Source organism: Temnothorax longispinosus, unplaced genomic scaffold, assembly GCF_030848805.1.
Source record: "Temnothorax longispinosus isolate EJ_2023e unplaced genomic scaffold, Tlon_JGU_v1 HiC_scaffold_36, whole genome shotgun sequence".
Lineage (NCBI taxonomy): Eukaryota > Metazoa > Arthropoda > Insecta > Hymenoptera > Formicidae > Temnothorax > Temnothorax longispinosus.
This window is the reverse complement of record NW_027270187.1, coordinates 153-17,527: the sequence shown is the minus strand read 5'-3', so window position 1 is coordinate 17,527 and position 17,375 is coordinate 153. Positions and strand designations below refer to the sequence as shown.

General features: G+C 37.3%; 1 protein-coding gene across 1 annotated transcript; it reads left to right on the top strand.

Annotated features, from left to right (window-relative positions):
- The first annotated feature begins 805 nt into the window (after positions 1 to 805).
- On the top strand, positions 806 to 2,017 carry LOC139824406 (uncharacterized). Its single transcript, XM_071796937.1, has one exon. The coding sequence runs from the start codon at positions 806 to 808 to the stop codon at positions 2,015 to 2,017; it is 1,212 nt and encodes a 403-aa protein (XP_071653038.1).
- Positions 2,018 to 17,375: the final 15,358 nt, after the last annotated feature.

Here is a 17,375-nt window from a genome sequence, read left to right as displayed (position 1 = left end):
CCTACCGACATCGGCTGGGGTGGCTGACAGTCAAGCATCGACGCCTCTATTTTCTAGGCATTGAAATGTACAAGGTGTTTCACAACATGTCTCCTACCTACATCTCTGAGATTTTCACTGATCCTGACCCTTCAGTTAGGCGATCATCGCGTCTGGCTATACCTCATTCTTTCCATGTTCCCATCCACAGAACCGAAGCATATCGTAAGTCCTTCCATCTTGCGGGCGTCTACTTGTGGAACTCGCTTCCTACTGACGTAGTATCAGCAACGTCTGTCGCTGTTTTTAAAAGTAAACTTTACGACCATCTTCTCTCGCTTGACCGTAGTTCGATCTCTCTCTCTCAAATGCGCAGGGTTTCTTGAAACATAAAGAGGAATTAGAGAATCTTTTATTTAAGGAAGTTAGACCTTGTCTGGTAAGGTTAACAGAGACGCATGTGACAAACCAAATTCAGGACCACGAATTGCAGATTAGCGAATATGAGTGTGTGCGAGGAAATTCGGAATCGAATAGGACTGGAGGAGTATTAGTATATATAGCTAAGAGTATCAGATTTGAAATTAAAGCGATTGAAAAATGTGAGGGTAACTGGTGGTCGATTATAATAAATATTGAAGACAGAAATTGCAGGGGCATTGTAATGGTTGTGTATCACTCACCTAATAGTAGTGATTCAATGTTTTTAGATTATTTGGAGAATGCGTGTAATGATGTGATGTTGAGTCAGAATGTAATTATTATGGGTAACTTTAATATTGATTTAAAGGTAGATAATTATATACAAAGAAAATTAATCAATAACATGTATTCGGTAGGATTGAAGCAATTGGTCAATGATTTTACTCGAATTGTTAGAACGTCGGAGACAATAATAGATTTAGTCTTTTCTAATGAAGATATCGAGGTAGAAGTGCGACATGAACCAAAAATAACGGACCACTCTATGATAGTAATAAATCGGAAAGGAAAAATTGATAGGGAAACGGACAGAAGGATCGTTTGTAGAGATTATAAGAGAATGAATATATTGGAATTTATGAGGTTGGTGGACAGCGAACTTGGTGAGGTGGAGGAGAATGGTATTAATGAAATGGCGAATGATGCGATAAGTGCGATAGTAAAATGCCTAGATGATGTTGCGCCGAATAAAGAGATTGTAATAAGAAAAGAATGGCAGGGAAAGTCATGGTTTAGTGACGAAATTCATAAACAATTGCAACTGAGAGATATGGCGTATAGAGCGGCTCGCATAAATAAATGTAGTGAGGATTGGGAGACATTTAGGCAAATAAGAAATAAAACTGTAGATATCTGTAGAAAAGCGAAGAGGGAATATTTAAAAGAAAGATTGGATGACAGTAAGAAGGATCCAAAAAAAATGTGGAAGGTTTTGAAAGAAATACTGAAAGGAAATGATAATAGTAAAGAGTATAGGGAATTAAGATATAATAATGTAGCGATAAGTAATGTACAAGAGATGGCTGATATTTTTAATAAATATTTTGTGGATAGTGTTACACAATTAAGAAAGGATGAATGGATTGAGGACGAAGTAGAGCATGTGATACATACAGATAGCACTATGGAGGTATTTCAAAAAATAGAAGATAAAAGTTTAAAAAGTATTGTTAGGAAATTACTTAATAAGGCAGGTACGGAAGAAGGAATTACAGTAGAAATAATGAAATTTGTAATGGAAGTAGCTGGCCACAAAATAGCGCATATATTCAATAAGTCACTAGAACAGGGAATATTTCCGGACAAATGGAAGGAGTCGGTTGTTGTTCCTGTGCCGAAAATTGGAGGAACGATAAAGATTGAAGAATTCAGGCCGATAAATAAATTACCAGTGTATGAAAAAGTACTGGAGATATTGGCTCATAGACAGATAGAAGAATATTTAGATAAGAATGAATTAATTAATGAAAGTCAATCGGGATTTAGAGCTAAGCATTCGTGCGAAACAGCGTTGCAATGTCAAGTTGGAAAAAAGCAATTGGAGAGGAAAAGTTGATAGGAGTAATCTTCTTAGATTTAAAAAGAGCATTTGAGGTTGTGGATAGAAAAATCTTGTTAAAAAAACTTAGAGCATTTGGGATTAAAGGAGCAGTATTAAATAGGTTGAAGAGCTATTTAACAAAACGAACGCAAAGGGTCAAATTTAATGGATTATTGTCCCCCATTATCCCATTAGTGTGGATTTAGGAGTACCGCAAGGATCTGTCTTAGGACCATTGTTATTTTTATTGTACATAAACGATATTGCGGAAGTTATTAATGATAATTGTGTTCTAAGACTGTTTGCAGATGATGCCCTGATATATACCACGGGATTCTCGAGTCAAGAAATTAGAGATAAGTTAAATGAACAAATGTTAAAAATAGAGGAATGGTTAGATATAAATAGATTAGTTGTAAATGTAAATAAAACAAAAGTTATGCTAATTAGAGGTGTTAGAAAAACAGTGGTTGAAAGTAATGTGGTGATTAAATTAAAAGGGGAAATATTAGAAATGGTAAACGAAATAAAATACTTAAGAATAATAATAGATAAGAATCTAAATTTCTCGGCTCATGTGGATTACATTAGTAAAAAAGCAGGGGCAAAGCTAGGCGTTTTGCGCAGAGTTAGTGAGGATATGTCGTGTGACATGAGATGTAAAATATATAATACAATTGTAGCGCCGCTGTTTGAATATTGTGCGTTGATTCTGGTGGGTTTAAGTGAAACTAATGTACAGCGCTTGCAAAAACTGCAAAATCAAGGGATGAGAATTATCCTAAGGAGAGATAGGAAGGAGAACATTAGGAAGATGTTAGAAGCGTTAAAGTTTATGTCTGTTAAAGAAAGAATCGAGTATAATGTTTGTTTATTAGTATATAAGATGGCGAATGAATTGTGTCCGAAATACTTAAGTAGGGATATAGAAATGGTGCAAACAAGAAGCAACAGAGACACGAGAAAGGGTAAAAATCTGTGTATTGCTAGATGTAGGACTAGAGAGGAACAAAAAATGTTGTTGCACGACGGATTTAAAATGTACAATGAGTTGCCGAATGAGGTGAAAGATGAGCATACCTTGAAGGGATTTAAAAGAGCATTGGTGAAACATATTATGGGGAGGGAGCGGAGTGTATAGTTAGCATTATAAGAAACAGTATTGTAATAAGTTGCAATGTAAGAAACTATTGTGATACTATGTATATGTAGCTACTGCAGCTAATAAATATCTCTATCTATCTCAGTTTGACCTTCTCTGTACTCAAGAAGGAAAAGCCGCAAGTTATCTACAGATATTTTACTTTTAGGCATGAAAACATGCAGCGGGATACTAGATCTCTGACCGATGTCCTAAACCTTCCGCTCTGCCGTACTGAATTCTTTAAGCGATCTTTTTGTTTCTCCGCTGCCGAGCTGAGGAATTCTCTCCCTTCCGACATTTGCAACGCGACGTGTATCGGCTCTTTCAAAGCGAAACTATATAAATTCCTGTTCTCATCTTTAGGTGCATGAGATTTCTATCGGTAGACCTGAGCGTATCTTGAGATAATTGTGTAAACTATCTTTTGTCCTACGGCTTTTGTAAATCATTTTTCAGCTATGGCTATTTCTTTTCAGTTGTAAACGCTAAGTTACTATGGTAACACGTCTCATTTAGTATCTGTATTTTCTTTACTTACTTTTACTCTTATATCTTTCATTTGTAGTTACTTTTTATATATGAATGCACGAATGTCTTTGTTTGAATTGCCGCGTTAAGGTCCCTCGCCCATGAAGCGTGATGCCATCTATGACAATTGTGAAGCGTCAACCGATTTGATACGATTTAACAAGCGTGTGAACGTAGCACGCAAAGCGGCGCAGCCGCATAGCGACCTAGCAATAAGCGATTTCCGGGTTCTTCTCGGAAGTACGTGCGTGCGAGAACAAGAGACGAGAAAAAAGAGAGCATTCGACATCATTCGTCCATCGTGGTCAGACGTGTCCGAGCTATCCTGAGTTGTCTGCTGTATATTATAGCTATCCGAAATTCTGAGACCTGCCGCCGATATCTGCAGTGGGTGTACGAAGGTGTGATGATTTCATGACGAGGCCAGAATTATTGAAAAGGACGACCACGGAGATAGAAGGAAGGACGAAGTTCATGAGAAGGACGGACGTCGCCATTTTCGGGGATTCGCCCATTACATGTCTTGATACGGAAGGAGGTTTGATCCGTGATCGCTTGCTGGGCTTTCACTATTCCACCAGTCTCCCAAAAGCGGGAGAACTATTTCACGCATGTGAAAGAATGGCTATAAGGTAACTCTTGATGTTCTGGGCAACAATCATGGAGCAAACTAAGGGTACTACTTTTGTAGATATATGCGCTTTCTGATTGCAGAACATTCAGGAGATTTCCTTTTTTACATGTGATTCTGAGATATACAGTCGCATCGCTGTTGATTGATGGGCATCATCCCACGATATAATCCTGTGCTTTAACTACCGGGATTATTTCCTTTGAGTGCTCAAAGTAAAACGTCGCTAATATCGGTTGCAACCACGCGTAACTTTTACCTTTTCTTACACGTCTTCTATGTTGTCGTGTATGAATAATTATACGGATAATTAGTCTCTCATAAAATGTATTCGCTCCTTATTACGACAATCGATCGAATTGCTAATGATAAAACATTGTAAATATCTCTTACACATACTTAGTTTCAAATTACTTGCGTTACGATTCTGGATATATTTTCTGTATTACGAAGTTTACATAAACATAAAGTATCTCGTATTCAATTCTCGTGAATTAGATATGAGTTTATATTCCGTATTTCCGATAACTTAATCTTTGCGACTGATACATGAATTAGAATTTACTTGTGTTTATATTGCCAAATGGTTTAATGCTACTGAGTAAATTCTACTCATCATAAGAAATTTGGATTAATAGTTCAGAATAATTGTGATAATTACAAGGTGATATAGGAAGTCCTGAGTTACATCTATTGTTTGAATACTTATTAAATACGTTTCCCTTTATTTATAAATTATAAAGTAATTTGACTGAAGAACGATTAAGTATGCATTATTCCATGTTTGATATGTTTTAAATAATCATTTGGATTTATGTTGATTATATTTACATTGTGACAGATGTCTTATTAATAATCATTTCATTTTCTTTAAGATTGCTTTATAAAGTGTTAAGGTCATACGTATTGAAAATAATATAATAAAGAACATCTGGTTTAATTCACTTGTATTCTCGAATGTTTCAATTAACTAATTAGTATTCGGAAAGACCTTGATCGACATTACATGCTTCTCTGTGAAGTGACTATTAATAACTATACCGATTTCATTTATAATTTTATGGTTTATATTTCTCTGTCATATTTACTACATGTATATGTTTAAATGATTTTCACTACATTTACGTATTGTTTAACAGCCATTGTGGCATTTGCTCATTTATATTACAAAATAAATAGAACGTTTAAAATACTTCGTAGACATTCGAATTGCCGTGTCTCTTTCTTGGACCTCGTGCTGATTACGACTTATTCAAGACGTGTACAGTCTTATATTTTATTTGACATTCTTTTTGTAATTTAGTTTCGACGCTTTAGAGGACGTAGTCCCAGAGCGTCTAATAAATGATGATTCTGATTCTGATTCTTGCCCTTTCTTCCATCCGATTCTCTCTTCCTCTCTCTTCCTCTTCTCCATCCCTTCTTCCACCATTCTCATTCATCACCTCCGTCTTCTCTTCCTCTTTTCTTTGCCCGTGTTCCGTCTCTTTTCTCCCATTTCCAGAGAAACACGGGAAAAATAATATTAAAAAAACGGGCACAGTAACAACTGTGCCACGAAAAACAACGTAGAACTACGTCAACTGTCACTATTTTATGTTAAAATATTTAACGAAGAAAAGTAGACGTAAGGCTACGTCAACTGTCACTATTTCATGTAGTATTCATCGAAAGACAGTTAACGTAGCCCTACGTCTACTTTTCTTCGTTGAATACTTTAACATGAAATAGTGACAGTTGACGTAGTTCTACGTTGTTGTTTGCGGCACAGTTGTTACTGTGCCCGTTTTTTTTCAAGTATATAATTTTTTTATAATTTTATCTTAGGCTTTCTCGTATAGGAAGATTATCTTGTATAGGAAAATTTAATACTAACCTTCCTTTAATGATGCTCTATATAAGATTACGTATATAACTTATACTTTTTTTAGGCATAAATCGGGAAACCAATTCACCGATCGACGCCAAATTATATACCAACCTTCCTTTGAAACAACCTAGCCTCTGAAGCGCGGATTCGCTCGCGGCTGGTCAGGATTCAGAGTAGGCGCGGAGGAAGACACAAGACTCGGTTTTCTGGACAAATTAACAAAGATTTATTCTAACTGAAAATATATAAAAACGTGTTTAGATACAGGCTGAAATCGCGGACGGGACGATAACAAGGTTTATTCTATTAACGGAAAGTATGTACAAGCGTCGCGGTTTTAGATACGGGCTGGAATCGCGGACGGAACGATAACAAAAATTTATGCTAATAACGAAACGTATGTACAGTTGTCGATGCGCGCGGAGCGTCTTATACAGTATACGCGGGCCGCGGGATGTCCCGCTGATACGGTTGAATGCGGGCGGTGATTGGTGAAAGCGCGGGTCGTGCGCGGTGCAGGCGCGGATCGCGAGATTTGATTCTCGGGGATAGATGAAATCGGGCGGCTGAGACACTCAGCAAATATAGGGAGCACTTTTCTATACTGGATCGCCTGGACTTCGTTTCGTAGGAGATAGTTCTATCGGCCGATGGAGACCCTCAACAGCTCCAGAGAGCACTCTCTAGGCCGGAGGCGTATCGACAGAACGAAGAGCGGGCAGGGGCGGCAAGCATTCGGGATAGATGACCCGACTGAGCCAGAGAACTCTCTAATAACTCACGACTTGCTCGCTTTCTGGGATTCGGGGTCGAGAGCGGGTGATCGGTCGGATCGGTGTGCTGACTCTTGCCGGAAGCCGGAATAGGCATTGTTGCTAACGATTGTGCGTTTATATACCTGACGGTGTTTTCTGCGTGGCGGGGGTATTCGCGGCGGCAGTTGCGAGCGCCGGGACGGAACGGCGGGGCGGTCGAAAATTACGGGCGTCCCGACGCTGCGCTCGCGTTCGGCCGCTTTCGGTATCGCTCGGCGCTCCGAGGCGGCTGCCGCTGTAAGTCCCTCGCGAGGACTTACTCGTACGCGTTTTACAGAGGATTAAAAGATGGCACACGGTGCCTTTCCTCGCCCGGCGGATGTTCGGCCGGGCGGTCTCTGGCTGATGCTGGTTACAAACAATGCGATTCCGGGGCGCATCATTACACTTTTAATGATACTCTATCCATCAAAAATATATAAAATAAGTGTAGAAAACTCACCTATCCTCGTCAAATTCAATATCAACCTTTCTTTAATAATACTCTATATAAATCAATTACTGCAAAGGAGCCGTAACAAGGTGTTAATGTTCACGAATTCTATATTAATTAAAATTTACAGACGTTTCGGTCGCACATAGGACCATCCTCAGTGTCGTACAATTAAATTAACGCAGTTAGTTATATTCGGATACCATTAAAATACGTTAAATATTAAAACTAAGATTAGCGCAAACGTTTGTTGAACTCGGAGTACGTCATGCTGAAAATTGTGATTTAATGTAATTAATTCATTTCTGAATGTTAAAAGACCATGATTAAAAATTGATACGTACATTGAAGTTCGTTTCGTTCTGTCGTAAGATAATTTGTAGAGTCGGCAACTCTATATAAAATTACATGTATAACTCATACACTTTTAAATAAAAAATCGGTTACCCCTTCAACAATCTTCGCCAAATTTAATACCAACCTTATTTTAATGATATTCTATATAAGATTACATGTATAACAGTTTTGTTGTATTACATTTTTTTTAGACATAAATTGGTAACCCCTTCAACGATTGACGCCAAATTCAATACCAACCTTCCTTTAATGATAATAATCTATCCATAAAAAAATTCAGCTTAATATCACAAAATGTACAGAAATTAGAACAAACACGGAGATTTGTTAAAACAGAAATTGGGGTAACCCCTTCACCAATCATCACCAAATTCAGTACCAACTTTCCTTTAACGACACTCTATCCATAAAAACAAATTTCAGCTTGATATCACAACATTTACGGAAATTAGAGCAATCACGGAGATTTATTAAAATAAAAATCGATAACCCCTTTTGGAGACTTTAGAGACTTTAGAGAGAAAATGAGACTTTATAAGCTATCGAATGACATCTTATTTATTACTCTATGATTTTTAATATCGAAGATATAAACGTTCAAAGTGTGATATGTTTTCGTTGCATCTGTGCTCCTGGATTTACCCCCCCCCTCCCCCATTACTGTCGACAAAAACGTAGTTCTACGTCAAAAAATTCTATGATCAATATTTTTCTTTATTTCCAAATTTTTATTTCAAGTTTTAGAAATAGGATTGGAATCCTAGATTAGTTTTTTATGCAGGGGAGGGGTTCTACCGCAAACGGATTACGATTTACGTCCAAAAAACGTAAACAACGTAAAACAATTAGAGTGAGGTCTACCCCACCACACCCTGGCTTGCTTATAGAACAAAATAAGGTCTATTATTGTACGATTCGGGTTTTTAACTTTCCATGCGAACCGAGGTCTACCTCCACCCACCCCCGCCTACATGTGTACTATCTATACACACAATTAAAGTATTTTTTAAAAATTTATATTATTTATTTCTAACTTTAACACTGTCTAAAAAAACTAGAGCAGTTAGCCCTATAAGACCTTTATACTTTTTTGTTTAGCATAAAAAATACTACCATAAACCATCGTCAAATCAAGGGGCCAGTTATCATAATCGTCCCAAGCTTTCTTTTGTTAAGGATTTTTTTAGGTATTTTAAATTTTGTCATGATATTTTTAGTATAAAATATGAAATATCTCGTAAAGTTCACTTTTTGATAACTTTACCTGGATACTTTTATACATAAATTAATGAAAGAAAGCGACAAATAATATTAATTTTTATAATTATAACGTAATATGAAATAACTTAATTGTAATTGCGTTAGTTATCTCACAATTCAAAAAAATTTACTTAATTGGTTTTTTCTCTCTCCTGAACATTGTGAATTTTTGAGCTGTGACAGTATTCTTCTAGAGGTGCGATAGAGTCGACATAAACTGTCTTTGCAGAATATTTTAAGACATAAATAAAGTGCTAAATTAAAAATACCTCAAAGCACAAATAGATATAAGGATTAAAATCAGACGAAAATTATGAGATAATTGAGAAGAATACCGAAATATTAAAACAAAACTTAAAAAATGTTGGATGATAAGAATTTTATAGAGCTGATGAATGGGGATTCGATTATTTGTGTTCTGTACTAACATTATATAATAATGAAATTAAAAACGTATAGACTGGATTAATTAAATCCTGGAATTTACGTTTGTTTCTTTCTAATGCCAATTTTCAAATAAATAGATATGCAGAGAAATATAAGAGTAAAACAATAATACGGATAGATTGTTTTGCCTTTTAATTTTGCAATTATATTCTTTTTCTCAAGCACAATTTATATCAATTATGTAACAAACTGATGAAATTATTCTATTTGTTTTGGCCAATCATTTTATAATAAGTTTATTACTTTTATATTGCAACAATCATAAAAAAAAGTATATGTGTTAGGATTTTATATTACATTATAATAACACTATAACACCATTTTTTCTTATAAATTCTAACCTGTAGTATTGATCATGAATCGGATCTTCGCCTGGTAGAGAGATGAGGTCGAAAGCTATACTAGTAGGTAAAGGTGATTCTTGACGATTGCCTCTCCACATACTCAGATAAAAAGCATCAAATTTAAACCGAGACTCTCGATCTAAGGTACCGGCTGCACCCCACACTATTGACATGATCATAGCTGCTTGAAACCAAGTTAACAAATACTGATCAAATGTCTTGGGATTTTCCTCGACGGCATTCTCCATTAGTAGTTGAAAAATTGATGTAGTTGACGTTGTGCGATGAATTTGTCCAGCGCTTATAGTTGTCCGACATTCCTTTCTGATGAACTCTAAACAGGGATCCATTAGCCAGTGAAACAGTTCATTGATCACGTCCTCGCGATCTGCTGCCCACACAGGATTTAATTCTCGGATCCATGATTCAAAAAAAGGTCGCCAACCAAGGGCAACTGGTTCCAAGTAGATCATACCACATCGGGATATTGTAGCAGGCGATGCATGTATTAAGTCCATTGTTTCAAAGATCATTGACATACTATCCGTCATGCGTATTACCTATTTATAATAATTTTTTCCATTATCTTTTATTTCTTATATTTTTATAGTATGTCATTAACCATTACATAATACTTCAATAGCATATTCTGGATATTGATTAAAAATAAAAAAGTATTATTATTAAACTATCAAAATTACATTAATTTTTAATTTATTTGCAATTAGAATTTACTAATAATATTGCATAAAATTTGCACGCGCTCAAACCTAAATTATACTTATATAGAATACATAGCAAAATTTGTTATTAATTTGTTATTGATTTTCCTAGGTTAGTTGTAATAATAATTCCAAAAAATCCAGAAAAATATTTTTATTGATTAACTTTATTAAATCCTATTATGTAAACTATAATTATGTTTTTACACATAACAAATACTCTAGAACACACTAAACTGAATATTGACTTCATCATATCTAGAAATAATGTGCTCAATCAAACTAAAATTCTAGAAAATTAATTTCTGATTTTTTGCTATTTCTTGATTAAGTGTTAGACACATCAAAGTTTTTCTGTAATGTCTTAGCATTACCAGAATTTGAAATTATTAGACATTTTTGGACGGGCATTGAAGAAGACACAAGATGTGTTCTACCATAATTAATGCATTTTAATCGTAAGTTCTTTGACGGGCACATTGTTTCAACACATTCATGTTTGATGAAATCGGTAATTTGGTTCAATTTGGTGTAAGTTTTTAATATCCAATAAAAAATATAAAATAGCTGTGCATTGCAACATATATGCAGATTTTCGCAGAATATGCTTATATGACCCACACAGCACATGTTTCAGAAAGCTTTCCGAAAGATAACTTGGAAATTAATATTGAAATGTAAAATTGAAATCATTCAGAAATATTTCTGAAACGTTTTATCAAAATAATATATCATTGAAAGCTTTCCAAAAGATAACTTGGAAATTAATATTGAAATGTAACATTAAAATCATTCAGAAGTATTTCTGAAACGTTTCATCAAAATTATTTATGACCCTTTTCACTGAAATATTTCTGAAATATTACGAAACATTTCAGAGAAATATTTCGTACGTAATGCCTAAAATACGTATCATTGAAAGCTTTTCGAAAGATAACTTGGAAAATATTATTGAAATGTAACAGTGAAATTATTCAGAAGTAAAAACGGAGAAGTAAAAACTTGAATCGCCAGTGAATAATTAACAATTAGCAAAAGAATTATGTTCGACCCAACTGGCAAATTTTATTGTTCATAAAACGCTACGTGTCGACCGCAAATTTCGGTCCTTTTTAAGCGTATAAAAATTCACAAATATTATTAGTCAGACATAATGTCTAAACTACGCCGAATCTAAAAACTAAACATCAAAAATTGTGGCACGCAACAATATATAAGTATAAGTCCAAAAATAATTATATAAATCAAAACTTACATATATTTGTGCATTAAATTCACAGAAGTATAATACAATTTAAACGGCATTTTCGTTATTTGTTTATGTCGAAGGGCATGTAAGAGCCGTGCGGTGGTAAAATTTTAACTGACAAGAACAGACAAGTAATAAACAAACCAATGACGTCAATATTAAAAGCCAGAGCGTGGAGAGAGAAACAGAGAAGAAGGAGATAGAATTACGTTTCTTTTATGATTAGGATAAGAAAATCTGGGAAGCAAAGGAAAGGCTAACCAGAGGGGTCGGGGTAAAGAAGAACGCAACTAGACGCAAGAATATTGCTCGCAGGTACACGCACTGAGAGGCGCGTGGCGCGAGCCGAACGCACTTTCGATGGGTCGATCAACGTCCGTAGGGACGGTAGGACGCCTTCCGTGAGCGGTGCGATAGTCGATCCTCTTTTGAGTCAAGGAATTCAATCCCTTTAACTCAGGATCGGACCTCGTGCGATTTCGAGAGGGAGAAGAGTAGTGAGTGAGGTTATAAATAAATGGGAATGTATTTATATAACATCGCCACTTGTGGCATATTTGCGCAATTCAACATGGCGTCATAGTTATGGCTGGTTAAAGGGATAAATTCAAAATTTCAGATTCAACATGGCGTCATAGTTATGGCTGCTTAAAGGGATAAATTCAAAATTTCAGATTCAACATGACACCATGTTGAATTGCGCATATATGCCACACGCCTTTCGAAAGCTCTTTTCAAGACGAACATTTTCCGCCCTTAGTCATTAAAATCCGTCTATACCAATTTTGGACAGATGGGGGGTGAAAGTGACGTGGATTGTCCCATATATATATATTTGAAATTTATAAATATAAAGATTGCAAATATAATTAATTAAAAAAATATTTATAAACATAAAAACTAAAATTCGTAAATGTAATGTATAGAAATCCTCGTTCTGGCCAATGTGCTCTTATATAAAAAAAAGTCTTACTTTAAAAACCTTTACTTTAGCATAATAGTATTTAAATTTAATATTTAAATGCATAACAATAATTACATATTGTTAGAAGCGAATCATCGTATGCGAACATTAGTATTTAGAGTTTAGGATCAGAGATGGCATTGAAATGCGGTATTATTTATTTTCTCCCCCTTTTCACGTCTACGGTGCCATCTCCCTTTACGCTGTGTAGTCAGTCCTCGCAAGGCTCGCTAACGTGGCACATGTTCAAGTGTAAGCTATGTGCGATTGTGCATAGTGAAGCCAATTAAAGTATTCTGTTCTTTTGTAATCCAGCGTGTTAGGTACGTTGTGCCTGATTTAATAAACCGCTCACAGGTTATGGGCCCAGTAGGCCACGTGCCCAGACTTACGGTGATAACGAAACGTGATTGCAAAGAACAATGGCCGCCACAAGCACACTGAACAATCTAGAAAAGCTGACCGAAGATAACTTCGACTCATGGAAGCTGCAAATGAAGAGTGTTCTGATATACAACGAGTTATGGGGATACGTTAGCGGCACCAAAATAAAAAGGGAGCCAGCCGATCTCGAGTGGTCAGCAAAAGACGAGAAAGCGCTCGCATTAATTGTATTAAGCGTGACGAAGAGCCAACTCAGCAATATTAAGAAAGCGAGAACGGCGAAAGAAGCATGGGATCAACTGTCGAAGATCTACGAGTCAAGAGGACCGGTAAGGCGAGCGACGCTGTACAAGCAGCTATACCGAATGAAGAAGGAACCGGGCGTCGCTATGTCGAAGTACGTAAATGACTTTACATCGAAAGCCGAACAATTGGAGGAAGCCGGAATTATCATTCCGCCAGATTTGCTGTCGATAATGCTGCTCGGGTCATTACCCACAGAATACGAAAGTTTCTGTATCGCGATGGAATCACGTGATGAAATACCGAGTATCGACGCACTCAAATCGAAACTTATAGAAGAAGAGGCGCGGCAGAGCGACAAAACAACACATGAAGATGCAAACAATAGCGCGTTAGTCACCAAGGACAAAGCTAACCGAAGTGCGGAACCTTCAAAGAAAGGCAAGCCTAATGAACATAAACCGCGTAAGTTTTTCGGAAAATGTTTCAAGTGTGATAAGTTCGGTCATCAAAGTCGCGATTGTAGATCAAAGACAAGAAATTATAAGACTGACGATGCGTTACCCGCGATATCGTGCAATGCGGAAATACCTAAATTGAGCGTCTGGTGTTTGGACAGTGGAGCTACCAGTCATATGTGTAATAGTAAACAACGTTTTTTGACTTAGACGAAAGCGTTCAAGGTAATGTTTACACCGCCGGGGACCAGAGTGTGAAATCGCTTGGAATAGGTGAAATTCGAATGAAAGTAAAGTTAAATAATCGCGCAACGAATAGAATAAGATTAGAAAATACTATTTACGTTTCGAGCTTAAGAAATAATTTAGTGTCCGTGTCGAGCATGACTGAAAAAGGGTACGTAGTGACATTTTATGAAAATAAAGCTACGATAAAACGTTCGGACGGTTCAGTAGTAGCAACTGCTATAAGAAACGGACAATTGTACGTGATGCGCGAATCAGAGAATCGAATGTTACAATCAGTTCAAAGCAAGCGTGACGATCTGTTAAAGTGGCATCGGCGGTACGGCCATTTAAACCTCGACGATTTAAAGAGACTGATGACGAACAATATGGTTTCGGGTTTCAACATAACTTCAGCTGTGAACAATTTAGATTGCGAAATTTGTCAGAAATGTAAGATACATCAATTACCTTACCAGAGATCAGTAAATAGAGCTAAATCAGTTCTGGAACTCGTCCACTCCGACATTTGCGGCCCCATCGAAACAGAATCGCTCGGTGGCGCTAGATATTTTATAACGTTTATAGACGATTATTATAGTATACTGAAGTTACAATGCTACGTAGACGTTCTGAGGCCCTCGACGCGTTCAAGAATTATAAACGCAGAGTTGAAAAAGAGACGGGACATCGCATTAAAAAGCTACGTACGGACAATGCGTTAAAATATAGATCCAAGGAATTTTCTAGTTTTCTCCAGCAGGAAGGAATCACAAGGCAGCTGAGAGTGGAATATACCCCGCAACAAAACGGAGTGGCAAAGCGTGCCAACCGTACACTCGTGGAAATGTCGCGATGTTTATTGTTGCAGGCAAACTTACCAAAATCGCTATGGGCGGAGATGGTAAACGCGGCTGCATTTATAAGGAACCGCTGCCCTTCAAGAAGCTTGCACGAACAAACCCCGTTTGAATTATGGAACGGCAAAAAACTATTTGTTGGATTTATGAAAGTAATTGGCTGTAAAGCTATAGCTCTTGAGAAAGGAAAAAGGCACGGCGAACCAAAAGGTAAGGAATATATCCTTGTTGGTTACTCTAACGAATCAAAGGCTTACAGACTTTGGGAACGAGGAACGAAAACGGTGACTAAATCCCGAGACGTACGCTTCATTGAAGATATTGGAGAACCATCGACGAACTCAAGTGAGGAAACGCTCATACCATTGGATTTTGATCCAGATGAAAATAATAACGCGAAGATAAAAGAGGCAACAGAGGATGAGGAGCACAGCGACGAGTCATTGGATGAACAAGCGAGCGATGATGAGGAAATGCGTTGTGGCCAAAAATTACAAAATGATATGATGGCGACTCCGCAACGCGGGCCCGGACGTCCAAGTTATGTTAGAACCGGAACACCGGGAAAGCCAAAAAAAATGTACAAAACAAAACAAGCCAACCCTTCATCAACTGATCCACTAAATCTTAAAGAAACATTAAGTCGGAGCGATAAGGAACTGTGACTAGAAGCGATGAAAACGGAATACGAGACCCTTGTCCAAAATGGAACGTGGATTCTAGTCCCACGGCCGACCGACAAGAAGATACTGATAAACCGTTGGGTTTTTCGAATCAAGAAAACGCAAGATGGCAAGATTGAACGATACAAAGCGAGGTTGGTCGCCCGAGGGCATACACAAGAAGAAGGGGTCGATTATGACGAGGTATTCGCTCCAGTAGCTCGGCTTGAAACGATACGAGCCCTGTTGGCCTGTGCTGTTAATGAGGAAATGTATGTTCACCAAATGGACGTGGTGTCAGCATACGTGCAAGGAAATTTGCATGACAAAATATACATGGAGCAACCGGAGCCATTCGTCAGGGACGGCGAAGAGGATAAAGTCTGCCTATTGAGGAGACCACTCTACGGCTTAAAGCAGGTCGGTAGGGAATGGTACAAACGACTCAACGATTATTTACTCAAGATAGGTGCACGAAACGATGCGTCGAATCCCTGTGTTTACGTTTATGGAGATGGCGAGAATTTAGTTATACTACTAATCTACGTTGATGATGTGACGTTGGCATTGAAGAATATCGTCAAGATAAACGAGTTAAAAACTAAGCTTAAGTCCGAATTCCACATGAGCGACCTTGGCCCACTGAATCAAATTCTAGGAATCAATATCGAAAGAGAGGGAGCCACCGGGGAAATTCGGTTAAGCCAACGAAAGTACATAAACGAGCTAATCAATCGATTTGGAATGGAAGAATCAAAAACAGTATCAACGCCATGTGATTCGAGTCAGATGATAACCAAGGAAGATGAATCAACGACTGAGGAAGAGATGAAGAATAGACCCTACAGAGAACTCGTAGGGAGCTTAATCCATTTGGCAAACGCGACCAGACCCGATATTGCGTACGCAGCAAATGTATTAAGCAGATTTTACGCGGACCCTCAAAGGAAGCACTGGATGGCTGCCAAACGGGTGGTTCGTTATTTAAAGGGAACGATCAACTACAGTATCACATACAAAAGAGACAAGAACGAGATACAAACCTACGTCGATTCGGACTGGGCCGGCGATATTAGTGACAGACGATCGTGTTCCGGGTATGTTACAATGCTAGCGGGAGGACCAGTAAGCTGGAGTGCGAAGAAACAAAAATCCGTGGCACTATCAACCATGGAAGCGGAGTATATGGCTCTCTCAGAAGCCATACGTGAATTGACTTTTATTAAAAGACTGCTTAGATTCATGCATTTTGACGAATATGTTAGAGATCCATCAACTGTCAATTGTGACAACCAGAGCGCAATACTTATGTGTAAAAACCCAGTATTTCACGGTCGTAGTAAACATATAGATATTCGGTATCATTATGCAAGGGAGCAAGTCGAAAATGGATACATTGAAGTAAGATATTTGCGTTCAGAAGAAATGGTAGCAGATATATTTACTAAAGCTTTGTTGAAATCAAAACATGAGAATTGTGTCAAGCTGTTAACTTTGCCACAGTCAAATTAAGATAGTTTATCACAATTCTTGTACCGTTATAGTTTGTAGTTTGCTTTAAGCTTGTTCTAGTACATTACAGTTTGTGTTAAATTTATAGTTTATCAAGATCGCATACACTGATAGAGAGGGTGTTAGAAACGAATCATCGTATGCGAACATTAGTATTTAGAGTTTAGAATCAGAGATGGCATTGAAATGCGGTATTATTTCTTTTCTCCCCATTTTCACGTCTATATACGGTGCCATCTCCCTCTACGCTGTGTAGTCAGTCCTC